The following is a 14,963-nucleotide window of genomic DNA, read 5'->3' as shown; positions in this document are numbered from 1 at the left end:
ACTTAACTTTTGAGCTTTGTGAATAATAGATGTTTTTCCAGACATAGAACTCATACTAAAAATAGATGTTATTCCAGCAATAGAACTCGTGCTAAAACTAGATTTTTATTCCAGACATAGAACTTGTACTAAAAATAGATGTCATTCGAGACATAGAACTCATACTAAAAACAGATGTTATTCCAGACATAGAACTCATACTAAAAATGGGCAGAATCAACTAAATTTTTATGAAGGAGGGGTCATAAATTTAAGAAACAAAATGATGAATTTATATTTCAGATTCAAAAGAGGAGAATAAAATCATGTCTGAGGAAAATTTTCATCAATCAAGGAGGAAAAGGCACAATAGAATACAAGATCGAGCTGTGGAAACACTAGTTGTAGTGGACAGAAACATGTTTCATAATCATGGACGAGAGAATCTGACCACCTATGTTTTGAGCATTTTCAATATCGTGAGTAAATTTTGAAAACGATAGCTGTACCATGCGTCATATGAAATAAATTTAAAAGAACAGGTCCACAAGTTTTGGATCATAGGAGCATCATCATAATTTATTCAAATAAATGGAATATTGATAAGAACTTTTGACCCTCTATGGCAAGAGTAAAGTATTCCTTCCTTATAAAGCACCTCATAGTAATCCCCTTTTTGTCACTCCATCTGACTGTCTGCTTACACTTCCTGCAGTCATCAGTGCTCTGCATCCATTACAAGTAGTTAGATGTTAATTATTAGATGCATTGCCTATCATATATGCTTATAAAGGTTTCATCTTTTGAAGTCCGATTTTGACAGAGTTATTGCTCTTTTTCTATCAGTTTTAAAAAATTCTCCACAGTAGCAGATCCCGATGACTACAATAACTGAGGAATAGTTCAAAACAGGCCGGCAGATATTCTGATGTAGTTTAGTGCATACATTGTCTCCATTTTGGATACAAGTTTAACCTTTGACAATCAACTATTTTTTTCACATGAATGATGCTTGCAACTGTCACAGTTTAGAAACTAATTTACATGTTCTGGTATAATTTGGTGTGATTATTGTCTTATTGCCTTATGTGAGCTGGGTTTCATCTACTTCATTTTGAACAGTTATTCCCCTTTCGAGCAAACTTTTGTCTTCACATATAAAAAATTGGAATGATGCTTGCAATGAATATAGCGCAAGAAACATTTAATATACTATGATGGATTTGGGTAAGCATTGTCTGTTAGACCTAGATATGTCTTTTACGGTTTTGTCACATATACAACATTTTGGGCAGTAGGATGTTGCTTGTAATCAACACAGCTCAGAATCCATTTTGGATATTCTGATGGAATTTGATGTGAACTTTGTTCGTTTTGTCCTGGTCTACTACATTTTGGCTAGAGTTATGGCCCTTGTCAATCAACTAAATATCGTTGCATACAATGTTTTGCTTGTATTGATGATGTCAAGCATATTGCACATCATCATTTAGAGGAGTTATGGCCCCTGAATGCCCATCTTCTTCTAACTTTGGATACCTGAAATATGTTCATCTGTTTAAGATCCTATGAAGCACATTGTAATGCACTAGACAATTAGCAATTTTTTTTGATTTTTTGGAGTAAGGCAACCTCAATAAATAACTTCACTTTATGGTTCATCTCCATTTTAATGGTATGGACACAATAATTATTATGCAAGAGATAAAGAAAGAGAGAATTGATTTTATTTTGATCTAGTCAACATAAAATTTCATTAAATGTTTACTTACAGAAGAGTTTCAAATAGAATAGAGCCAGGGAGATACATCATTGTTTCTCTAAAGTTACAAACAACAAAATCAAAGAGTAAAGTTTCAGAAGACTAATAACATCATTGTAGAATAATAATAATAATAATAATAATAATAATAATAATAATAAAATGTTTACTTATTACAGGATATCTTGATTTTTGCTCAACAACATTAAGAAAAATATTTTTTTAGGTGCATCAAGTGCAATAAATAAAATACTACTCATGGGAAACATTTTCCAGATTTAGGAAAATTCCAAGTTGTATTCACAATTTTGGAATAATTGTTTTACTTTCTAAATAGATGTGAAAGTAAATTTTGCAATTTTTAATTCATTTGCAAAAGTTGCAAAAACAAAAACAAAGAAATTTCACTATATACTCCATATTTTAAATTTTTTTGATCCTGGAGAGGAAACTTGTTTCTGTTAATTTGTACAATTTTTATTTTAAATTTGACTTGTCTAATTATCACAGGTGTCCCAACTGTACAGGGATAAGAGCCTTGGCTACACAGTGGACATTGTTCTTGTAGGATTGGTATTTCTTGAAGGGAATGAGGTATGAAAATCAGTTTGGAAATATAAAGATTTCCATAATATACATTGTACTATGAATTGGTTTGTGCAGGTTACAAAGTAATTCTGGCTCTTGAATCGGAATTATCTCTCAATCCATCTTGCATCAGTGCTGATGCTAGGTTTGTATTTAGGTCATTTTCTCAGACTGTTGCTTAGTAACATGATTTAGTATGTAAATGTTTTATAGGGAATATTACAACCATCAGTAAAAACTAGCTTACTGTGAACCTCTTTCATGGTTCAGTGATATATATATATATATATATATATATATATATATATATATATATATATATATATATATATATATAAATATATATATACACCTTTGGATTCAGTTTTTTGGGGCTAGGATTTTCAACAGACACTATTGATTCCAAAGTCCTGTAACTTGGCATAAAGACTATCATGAGGAGTGCTACACTTTTCAGTCAAAAATTGGGTCACTGTGACCTTGAGGGCTGATAATAATTACCTGCATTTTAAATTCAGTGTTTAGATTAGTTACTATTGCCTACAGAATTGCACTACTTAGGATGTAGATCCATGATGAAGAGTGCTGCATCCTTACATCAAATTAAGGTCACTGTAGCCAATATTTCACACTCTGTGACCTTCATTAAACTATGCACTTAGGTCACTTTTTCAGAAACTATTGCCATCAGAGTCATTTAAAATGGTATGTATATGCTTCTTCATCTTTGCTTGTCAAAGACTGTCAATCCACTTTGTTCTACGTACCATATGTACTCGCTTGTAAGTCGATTCAAACTGCAAACAACAAAGATATTGATCTAAGTAGCAAATTACACCAGTAGATCAGGGTCTGTCTTGTTTGTTGTACTGATTACTGCATAGACCCAGATCTGCTGGCACATAATGTGATGGCAGATCTGGGTCTGCAGTTTGCAGTTGAACTCATCTTATAGGTGAGTATGTACATTTTACCATTGACATATGTAGCCAGCCAATTCAGCATCTTCTGATTGGATGCAGTAGAAAGAAACTAATCCAATCAGATTGCCAGTTCTATTTACCTTGGAATACAATTGAGAATACAGTAATACCTCGAACATTCATGAGGTTAGGTTCCCGAACCAGTCGCGGATCAGAAGAAATCGCGAATGTTTGGTACGAGTCACTAAAAATGCTAATAGATGCTTTTTCCTAGGGTTTAAACCCTAAATATGACCCAAATCGTGCTCCCAAAGCACTTTAATTTCATTTAAAAGTTAGCTTAATACATTACCCTTAAAAAGAGAAATAAATGGTTGACGTAAAAATAGAGATCAGTATCGCCTAATGGGTATTTGCCACACTAGCGCATTTACAGTACGGTACATGTACACATGTACTAATATTACCCCTATACTAATTCATTGGCTGCCGTTTTCTTTTGCACTCACAGTAAGGTAAAACCAAGTAACGAATGGGACTGTAGACTTAATGACTGACGTTTTCTTTGTCATTGTCAGGAAAGTAAACTAGGTAAACTTCATATGTCACAGAAGTCATATAACGAAGGTACAATTCAATAAAATAAAGAAAACATGTACGTAGAGGGTACCAATGAAAATTTCGTGAATCCAGAAACATTAATGCACGAGGTATTACTGTAATCATCAAGACCCTGCAGACAAGCACACTTTAGTTTCTCCAATTCTGGCCATTCACACAAATTTTTCTTCCAGGTAAAGGTATGTGGACATTATGGAAGTCATCATATTGAATAGCCAGGATGTGTAAAGAACTCTGTTACTGGTCAGTTGATTTAATGGATTGATGATCCTTGGCTAGTAGGGATTCTGCTGCATGAGAAGTACTACATGCTATGCAAATGAATTACAGTAGAGCTACGTCAGCAAGTTACTTCACAGATAAAGGGAGATAACTTGAACTGAGCTCTTTGTAATTGCTGCATTTGTTTTTATTAACTTTTTTGATAAAATTAAAATACATTGTACATGTATTATCACTATTATCATCCAGTATTTTAAGCCATCATTTGACTTTTATCACGATTAATATTTGTCAAAATTTAAAATTTAAAATAAAATCATATTTGGGATCAGTGTCAGCTTTGCCTTCTTGCTAAGCAAACCTAAATTTAACCTACGTGTATAGTTGTAACTGGGTCACATGGACTTTATCTGATATGCACCATTGTTGGTCTTTGGTGACAGCTCAACATATTGTGATCATTTTGATGTCTGTCCATTCATATTTGTATGTGTATGTCCAGTCACACTCTAGCTATGATGTCATAGCCTCATCGTTATTGAGGCTACTATTTCATCCTATACCTTCTCATTGAACAAATAAAGCTATTATCGAAGGAAAAGGATGGCTGTAGTTAAAATTGTCTAATCGTAGAGTTATGTTTTTCAGCAAGATAAGTTTTTTAAGTCTGCTTATTTTGTCCGTCACAAAATTATCGTATTCATTCATTTACCTGACAAGGCTTGCTATGGAATATTAGGATCTTCTCTGATACATTATTCAATGTATACCACATTTACAATGATCTGCTTGCATTTCTGAATAAGGCAGCAATGTCCTTATATGGCACATGAAAAAATGTGGCTGATAATGACAGTAGTTATCATTTAAGCTAAAATGGCCAACAATCCCAAAAAAATATTGGATAAAGAAGGTAAACAATATTTTATATATCTTTCTACTATGATATGCAGAAATTCTGGTATGAAATAAGAGGACTATTTCATTTATTTCAGTATGCATGCAAGGAACATGTTCAAACTCTTTGACAGTAGACAGAAGAGTTGCCAGGTGTGAATCAAACCTGGCTGAACAGTTGATACAAATAGGATCATACCCTGTCTTTGAAGTAGGGATACTAATATTAGTATCAGAGTCACACTTTTAGTTTCCATTTATTTATGCCTTTTCCTTTTTTAGCTAAATTAATGGTAAGATAACAAAATGGAGGGTTCTTATTTTAAATACAAATCAATTAGATTATTTTAGTGTGATTTTCTTTTCTTTTCTTAAGTGGTTCTAAAGAGTTCTACAACTTAGTATAACCTGGATTGTTGTTTTCATTCTGTCATCGATAATGAATGGGGAAGTTTTACTGTCTGTTCAACTAAAATTAAAACATTTCTCCTTTATATTTATTTTTGTGTCTTTTCAGCCTGGTTTGAAGATCACTCATCATGCAGATAGAACTCTGAACAGCTTCTGTCAGTGGCAGGCAACTCTTCATGGGGGCAGAAGGAAATCACATGATCATGCTGTTCTGCTAACAGGCCTTGATATCTGCTCCTATAGGGACTCACCATGTGACACTCTGGGTGAGAGGCTGCCTTGGTTGACAAAACCCAGTTTAACTGCCACAACAGCTTCTTTTGTTGTACTTTGACCAGCCTAATCAAAAAGCCTTTCCAGTGGCCCTTGTTTTTCTTACTTTGACCAATCCAATCAAACAGCCTTTCCAGTGCCCCTTGTTTTTCCTACTTTGACCAATCCAGTCAAACAACCTTTCAAGTGGCTCATGTTTTTTTTGTCAGATTTTCAAAAAAAATATTTGTGACTACTTTTTCAAAAATGGCATTACTGTTCTCTCTTTTGTTTAATTTTATGTTGAAAATCAGTTACAAGGGAGAGGCGGTCTATGTTCATGGACTTTGTGTGTGACTTATTGAGGGAGAGGCAGTCTATGTTCATGGACTTTTGTGTGTGACTTATTGAGGGAGAGGCAGTCTATGTTCATGGACTTTTGTGTGTGACTTATTGAGGGAGAGGCAGTCTGTGTTCATGGACTTTTGTGTGTGACTTATTGAGGGAGAGGCAGTCTATGTTCATGGACTTTTGTGTGTGACTTATTGAGGGAGAGGCAGTCTATGTTCATGGACTTTTGTGTGTGACTTATTGAGGGAGAGGCAGTCTGTGTTCATGGACTTTTGTGTGTGACTTATTGAGGGAGAGGCAGTCTATGTTCATGGACTTTTGTGTGTGACTTATTGAGGGAGAGGCAGTCTATGTTCATGGACTTTTGTGTGTGACTTATTGAGGGAGAGGCAGTCTATGTTCATGGACTTTTGTGTGTGACTTATTGAGGGAGAGGCAGTCTATGTTCATGGACTTTTGTGTGTGACTTATTGAGGGAGAGGCAGTCTATGTTCATGGACTTTTGTGTGTATCTTATTGAGGGAGAGGCAGTCTATGTTCATGGACTTTTGTGTGTGACTTATTGAGGGAGAGGCAGTCTATGTTCATGGACTTTTGTGTGTGACTTATTGAGGGAGAGGCAGTCTATGTTCATGGACTTTCGTGTGTATCTTATTGAGGGAGAGGCAGTCTATGTTCATGGACTTTTGTGTGTGACTTATTGAGGGAGAGGCAGTCTATGTTCATGGACTTTTGTGTGTGACTTATTGAGGGAGAGGTGTAGCATATGAGTAATATCATGCTATTGTTCATGTTTGCAAAGGTACATCAAGTTAAGGTTTATATTTTCAGTAATTTATATAATTTTCGAACTATGTTTCCATTATCAAATATCTCTTTTCTACCCTACTTTTTCTCGAATTTTGTTTTACATGGTGTCATACTTAATCCCTACTTCTTCACAAGGCTGCTGGAAAGACTGCACTAAAAATATGTGTAATTATTGGAGTAATGACACTAGGAGAGCTATGTTTGCTATATCACTTTGTTTGATATAATTGTTTTAGGAATTTCAACTCTGATTTTTTTTTATTATTAAATTTTTATTGTTCACCCTCATCAGAATCCTTTTGTAGGTTCTAAAGTAGGTATTCTGAAGAACTGTGTGCATTTGACCTGGTTAACAATACTAATTTTAACACTGGTGCAAAAGTCTGAAAGTTATTGTTAGAGTGACACTTTTCTCAGAAATTATTATAGTCGTCAAAGTTGTTCCTATTTATTTAGCAGCTTATCTCAAACTGTAACAGCACTCTGAAGAAATTAGGCCTGAATCATCCATACTTTAAACACCAATAAGACTGGTAATGAGGTCATGTGATTTTCTTAAACATGGTAAAACCTCTACAACATTATTATGACAGTGAATGTTCTTGGGCAAACTGTTGAAAATGGACAATTTTTAATTTTATTTAGATGTCAGTATATAAATGAAATAAGAAATCAAAATGGGAAAAGCTGCCTTATATGTAATAAAGCAAATCAGTGGAATTTCTAAACAGACTGTATCCGATTGTGAAAAGATCATGTAATTGTATGGGCAGTCCTGTCTTGCTTCAATTTGTCAGCAGTTTCCATGAGTGTGCTGTTCCACTTTGGGATATATAGTACTTGATATGAAAGTAGAAACAACTATGAATATGGAAAAATGTTTGCTCACATTAACTTAGGTTTCCTGCTCAGGAGACTTTCATGCTGATGTTGAAATTAGGTCAGAAGCTAACTGGGTCAGATGCACACAGTTCTCCCAGATACCTTGTTAATTAGAACCTGCATATGAATTTCAGTGAGGTGGAACAATAATATAAAAAAACAACCCTCAGTTGAAATCCCTAAAAGTATTACATTTGTCGGTGTTCCAAATCAGGATTTGAGTCCGATGCTGTTGACTGTCTCAGTCTTACATGGGGTCCTCTTCTTCCAGGAGCTACTTACCTAAGGGTCCTGTTGAATTTTTAAGATATTACTGGTTATGAATCTAATGCTCTAACCAATGAGCTTCCTTCATGTAGATCATAATCGTTTCCAAGCTAAAAGTCTGGGGGGGGGGCGGGGTATTGAAGCTACAGAACTTGCAGGTATACACAACAACTGCACAGATAAACTCCCTTGTAATGACAAGTAGGTGTATACATGTAAAGGGCAGGGCAGGGAAACATTTCGTATGCCTATGCCTATGAGACATAGAAATATCTAGGGCACAGCGTTGGTTGTATAAATGATGTCCATTATACACCCAAAATGTTATCCTTTATATATGGCCTAGGAAAGAAGATAACTAACACCGACATTAATAGACAATGTAGCAGTGATGTGCTTTAAGCTTTTTTCATCTCATATGCCTTGTTGAAAACAGTGCAAGGAGTGGGATTGAAAAAAGAACCTGGATATTCTTCAGCATTGATCTGAATAACTCTCTCAATTTCTTCTTGTCTTTTTTAGGCTATACATGATTTTAGAAGCATTAATGATATCATAGAACACAGCATTATTTTTTATGTTGATCTGTACTGTTCTTCTATATGTAATATGAAAATGACAATGATTATCCCCCTCCCCTCTCCCCCCGCCTTCCCCTTATGATATTGTAAATGATATTTCACCAGATTTTATATAGGGTTAGTTAATAGTAGCATTAATAATAAATTAAGACATGTCAGATGCATCATTGACAGAACTTTGCCACTGACAAGACCACTTTTGGGGTGCTTGGAGGGATTTTATCTCTTAAAGCCAGTGGCATGCTGTCGACTGTATATTACTATACCTAATCTATCTTTCTAATCATAAGACACTTACTGCATGTGTGCGATTTGGATTTTTAACAACTTTTCAGTCATATCGTTATGATATCTGCAGTGTGGCAGTTTATAGTGACGTCTAGCACTAGGGCATCATGCCACAGACATATAGCATGATGTCCCACCCAGTCACATTATCCTGACACCAGGCTGACCAGTCCTAACACTAACCTCTTAATGCTGAGTGGCAAGTGAAGCAGCTGTTCATACCATTTTTGTAAGTCTTTTATGTGACTTGTTCAGGGTTTGAACCTGTGACCTCCTGCATCCAAGGCAGATGCTCTAACCACTTATGCCACCGGAGTGGTCAAGACACTTACTATATTTAACTCTTTTGATCTTTTGACCTTGAAAGGTCAGTCAGGATATGTAATCTTAAGAGGAAATGATAATTTATTCACCAACCTCCTGTCAGTTTGTATCCTCCTTCCAATTTTAAAAATGAAAAGCCTCAAAGATATTACAAAAATACTCATTTCATTCATTAATGTATTATTTCGAACTTTTGTTGTCAGGGGGACCCTAACACTGTCATCTTGTTTGTGTTTCAAACCAAATGTGAGTTCCTTTACTATTCCATAGTGTCCATATTTGAGGAGGTCATTTTTTTCTTCAAATAACATGAGTTCTGAATAATTCCAAAAATTTCAATCACTTTGTGAGTTACAACCCCCTTGAATTCATGTACATAAGAGTTAAAACCTGTTTAATTCATGTACATTAGAGTTACAACCCTTTGAATTCATGTACATAAGAGTTACAACCTGTTTAATTCATGTACATTAGAGTTACAACCCTTTGAATTCATGTACATTAGAGTTACAACCCTTTGAATTCATGTACATATGAGTGACAACCCTTTCCCTTTTTTAATTTGTTACATTTCTTGGAAAAATATTAAAAATAGACACTGCAAGTTTTAGATTCAGAAGATGCAGTGTATATGAAGTACAAAAATCTCATCACTTTAATGAAAATAGATCTTTCCAGTAATTATAAAACCACAGCGAACAGGTTTTTTTTGCACTATACACACCCATTTGATTTGAAACATGTCAAAGATGACAATGTTAGGGGACCTGTGGCAACAGCCAGGTTATAAATTATAAATTAATGAATGAAATGACTAAGTTTTGTGCGTAGTTTATATATTTGATGATTTTCATTTTTAAAATCACTTGGGGGTGGGGAAGGGGCTGGTTTGATGAATACAGTAGTCAGATTAGTTACCAACATTGATATATTTTGGCAGCTTCTGTGTAGCACTTGAGACAGAATGATTTCAACAGAAAATGCTGCTGATCAAATGTTATTGCTTAAATGTTTTCCCAAAATATTTTATGACCTTTTTTTAAGTCAGTTTGCTGTAAAGAGGTAAAGAGAAAAAAGATTGACATCTGTATTTGTAAATACATTATTTTCCACTTGAATCCAGTATATAATTCTGATTTGAAAATTGGCTTGCCACTTAAATATTGCTAGGTGAATTGGCATGAATTCAAGGTTTATCTAAAAGTTTTATAGGAGTTACATATATCATGATTTATGTGAACAAGAATGAGTATTGTGTTACATCTGTCCAACTGTCTGTCTGTTCATCTGTCCCTGATTTGTTTACACCCAGTGACTCAAGTTCTCCAACATCCACTTTTAACAAACTTTGTAATAACTTGCATTTGGGGAAAGGAAGAAACCTATAAATTTCATGCTTAAAAGGTAAAAGGTCAAGGTCATATAGACTGAAAGAAGGAAAACTATTTCCACACAATAACTTGCATACCATATACCATGATCAAACTTTATAAATGGTTTACATTTGATATAAGAGAAACACCTACTGATTTTGGGCTCAGATGACCAAAGGTCGAGGTCACAGTGACTTTAAGAAGAAATATGTTTCCAACACAATATCTTGAGTTCTTTTTCACTTATCCCTTACTTCAACCAAACTTTTAAGATAGTTTGCACTTGAAACAAGGAAGACACAATGTCAAAAGTCACAGGAATATGGATTGAAGGAAGAACAATTTCCACAAATATATTTATGTTCTGTACCACATACCTTGACTAAGTTTTGTAGATGGCTTGCATTTGAGACAAGAAAGACTTTTATTGATTTTGAGATTAAAAGGTCAATGGTCAAGGTCAGAAGGCTATTTGGTTAGTTTTAACTACAAAATAACTCAAGTTCTATGCTACAAACTCTAGTCAAACTTTACAGGTGGCTTACATCCAAGACAAGAATGGCATTTATAGCTTTTGGGTTGAGGGTGCCGTGAGTGAGAAAAGAAACTAATGTTTTCTGCAATATAGCTTGAATTCACTGTCTTTTACCATTCTCAAATTGTGTGGATGACTTTCATTTAAGACGCTGAAGACTTCTTTTGGTCTCTGATTGAAATGGTCAAGTATTTAACCAATCAAAGAAGTATTATAATACCTATTTATAATATGGTGGATGTTTACTGAACCATTAATGTTACTCTTGTTAATCCATGAAACATGTATCATCACATGTATAAAGCATTTACATTCTAATAACATATCAAATTCCAATGGTATCTAAAAATTCTAAATTAACATCAAATTTTAAAAAAAATGTTTTAGAATGGATGCTTAAATTTTCATTTTTATTTATTTATTCCAGGTTTTGCTCCTATTGATGGAATGTGCAGTGAGCTAAGAAGTTGTATTGTTAACGAGGATACAGGGTTATCAACAGCCTTCACAATTGCCCATGAAATAGGTCACAAGTAAGTGTAAAACACATTGGCCATGAAATAGGTCACTAGTGTAAAAAAAACATTGCCCATTAAATAGGTCACAAGTAAGTGTAAAAACATTGCCTATTAAATAGGTCACAAGTGTAAAAAAACATTGCTCATTAAATAGGTCACAAGTGTGCAAACATTGGCAATGTAATATGTCATAGGAAAGAGTACAATCAGAGTAGTTCACAAGTAAGTGTACAGTACTGTATGGTGAGTTTATGAATGAGTAGAATCACACTTCATTTCATTTTTGCTTTGTGAATTCAGTTTAGACTCATTCTGTTGTTGTTGTTGTTGTTCTAGGGTTTAACGCCATTCTTCAGCACAAGATAGGCTATACATGGCGGCCAGTATAACTGGTGGAGGAAGAACCCTGGAAAACCCAGGGAAGAACCACCGACCCACGAGAAGCTACTGGCAGGCTTTCCCACCTACCCACGCTAGCCGAGCCTTGGACTCGAACCCACGCAGACAGAGGTGAGATGGCAGTGATCCGTAACAGTGAGTGCTTTAGACCACTCGGCCACTCGGGGCCCCTAGGCTCATTCTGTCGATATATTTGTGTTTATTTGTTACTGTGAATTCAAGTTTTCCTGTTAATTTTCTGTGGTTTTGTAAATATTTTCATTTTTGTATATATATGTAAATTCCTGGTTTGGGAAGAAATATCCTTCCATCTTCATAGATGAATAATTTTGGAAGGCTCTTTAAAGTCCAGCAGCAGGGAGGGTGAACAGACCACTTTGTAGGAACGTCCAAATGTCGAAAATAAGCCTTCCTACGAACGATCGAAAAATAAAAAGCGTCAACAGATTTAAAAAAAGCGTCGACACTTTACTGAGAAAATCTCTGTGGAATTTCCAATTAATATTACTCCATTGTCGTTGGTGATTTTTTCTAGTTTATTATGTATGCGCTTTACGCAATTACGTCTTAATTGAGGTCCCACCCTCCCTGCTGCTCCCTAGAGTCCCTAGGTTAGTCCACATTATTTCTCCAACTAAAAACTTGTTGATGGCGAGTACATTACAAAAAATGAATCAACTTGAGGTCCCACCCCCCTCTGCTGCTATTAATTTATCCAAATATTTTATCAAGTCCAATACGATATCTTGTTCTAGGATCGTGCAAATTTATTGTTATAAATCCATGCGGAGGAGCTTGCGCTCATGAAAAGAAGTTTTTAAATTTAATTATATCCATGTCACCACTGCACCAAGTTTGATGAATATTTCTCATTGTGTGTGTATCAACTCCATTAAACACAACTAAAATATGACAGTTATCTCTGATCACTTTTGGTATTTGTGTGTATCGTTGAGTAACATAAATAACATCGGTGTTTTTATGTCTACCTTGAGAACAAAATCCTAGCTGGATTTGATTGTTTGTCCAGCATTACATCATCATATACAACAAAATTATTAATAAATCCGTCTATGGAATCTACTGATGGTGCTTCATCAATATCGGTTATAAACTCGATAACATCGTTATCTTTATCTATTCGTGTGTTTTCATTAAAATCCTTAAGTACATTATAACATTGTTCATCATCAACTGATGGGGCTACCAAATACAATTTATCCCACTTTAACGATCTCATTACAAGATTAAGTAACAACTGTGTCTTTCCACTTCCAGATGGTCCTATTATTATCATTCTGATGGAATTCGGTAATGCAGGATGGTGCTTGACAGGTTCTTGTTTTTTTGTCGCTGAGAAATCAATTATATCCATGCTGTATAAAATATCCATGGATTTATATTGTGTGAAGTGCAGGACGCGTACCCCGACTGATACACTAACAACTATTACCACAAAAAATAACAGATCAGCGGTTACGGGTAAGTGTACGCGGTGTGGTACAAAGAAATTTAAATTTATTCCCAGTGATAATTCAGGGGCAAAGTCAGCATTAAAAAAAAAGCAACGAGGAGGTGATATTGCAGCAAAATTAGGAAAATTACCGGGAACTCCGTGGGCTAAATACCCAGGAGAAAAACATCTACCAGGATATAATTATTACGGTCCTGGTACTCGACTCAATATCAGGCTTGATAATCAAGATCAACCAAAACCAGGCAAGGAACCAATAAATGCTATTGATAAAGCATGTCATGCTCATGATGTTGCGTATAAAAGCAATGATCTACAACATCGGCATATTGCAGATGTGAAATTAATTCATGCGCTAAATTCTATAAAAAATAAAAATATCAAAGAAAAATTAGCTAATTGGTTAGTAACATCTGCGATGAAAGGTAAATTAGCGCTAGGGGCTGGTAATATATAAAATGGAATCGATTTATTATTCTCCAAGAGGATACTGGAAAGGTAAAGCAGCAGTTAGTAAACTTGCTGATGCAGCAGTGGTTAAACATTCTACTGCTAAAGCGTGGTTATCCAAACAAGCAATATGGCAAATTTATTTACAACCACCTAAGCAAATTCGATTTGCACATTTTGATGTTAGTGTTCTTAATGAAGTTCATCAAGCTGATATATTATTTCTACCACATGATACCGTTAAAATTGGTCGACGTCAAATAACATAAATACGTGCTAACTGTTGTTAATGTTGCAACGAGATACAAAGATGCAGAACCGCTATCAATGAAAACAGTATCTGAGGTAGCTTCTGCATTTGAACGAATTTATCAACGAGGTGGTTTACGATGGCCACAGCTGCTACAGGTTGATCCTGGTAAGGAATTTCTTGGTCCAGTATCATCGTTGATGAAGCAACATAATGTCACTATCAGTCGAGGACACACTGCAATTCATCGTGATCAGGCAATTGTTGAACGATTTAATTGAACACTCTCTGAGCGGTTATTTGGATATCAATATGCGAAGGAATTTATTCAGGATACGAGATCTCGTGAATGGGTTGCAAGATTACCAAGTGTGATAGCCACATTAAATAATGAAGTAACTCAAACGACCAACATGAAACCTATTAGCGCAGTCACAAAAAAAGTATAACTACACAACGACGTGATTTTTCAGCACAACCAGTATTAGGTAATACCACTGTGAGGTATTTATATGAACCCGGTGAACTTGAAGGCGGTAAAGAAAGAGCGACTGATCCTATTTGGAGTGTTACCACACATAAGATATCTAACATAACAAGATCCTCAGGTAGACCCGCAATCTACAGATTAGATTCAACTGCTCCTCAATGTGGATTTGTACGTGGACAATTACAAGTAATTCTTGAGGATACGCAATTACCACCGCAATCACTTACCTAGCTCCGTTACGTCGATTACACTCAGGACAGGTCAACATGACATTTTCGCGTGTATGACCGTGACTGTTATCTTTTCTATCTACGGT

At 35.2% G+C, this 14,963-nt stretch overlaps 1 protein-coding gene across 1 annotated transcript in view; it reads left to right on the top strand.

The window, feature by feature from the left end:
- Window positions 1–14,963, top strand: part of LOC149785838 (A disintegrin and metalloproteinase with thrombospondin motifs 16-like) — a 172,387-nt gene that overhangs the window by 74,044 nt on the left and 83,380 nt on the right. Inside the window, exons 5-8 of the mRNA XM_089931138.1 lie at window positions 283–458; window positions 2,252–2,335; window positions 5,510–5,669; window positions 11,494–11,599. Coding sequence (XP_089787264.1) covers window positions 283–458; window positions 2,252–2,335; window positions 5,510–5,669; window positions 11,494–11,599 — 526 coding nt within the window. The remainder of the gene's footprint in view (window positions 1–282; window positions 459–2,251; window positions 2,336–5,509; window positions 5,670–11,493; window positions 11,600–14,963) is intronic.

This window comes from Sinohyriopsis cumingii, chromosome 13, assembly GCF_028554795.1.
Source record: "Sinohyriopsis cumingii isolate HCF-2022 chromosome 13, ASM2855479v2, whole genome shotgun sequence".
Lineage (NCBI taxonomy): Eukaryota > Metazoa > Mollusca > Bivalvia > Unionida > Unionidae > Sinohyriopsis > Sinohyriopsis cumingii.
Note: the sequence above shows the minus strand (reverse complement) of the source record. Positions and strands in the feature narration are given on the sequence as shown.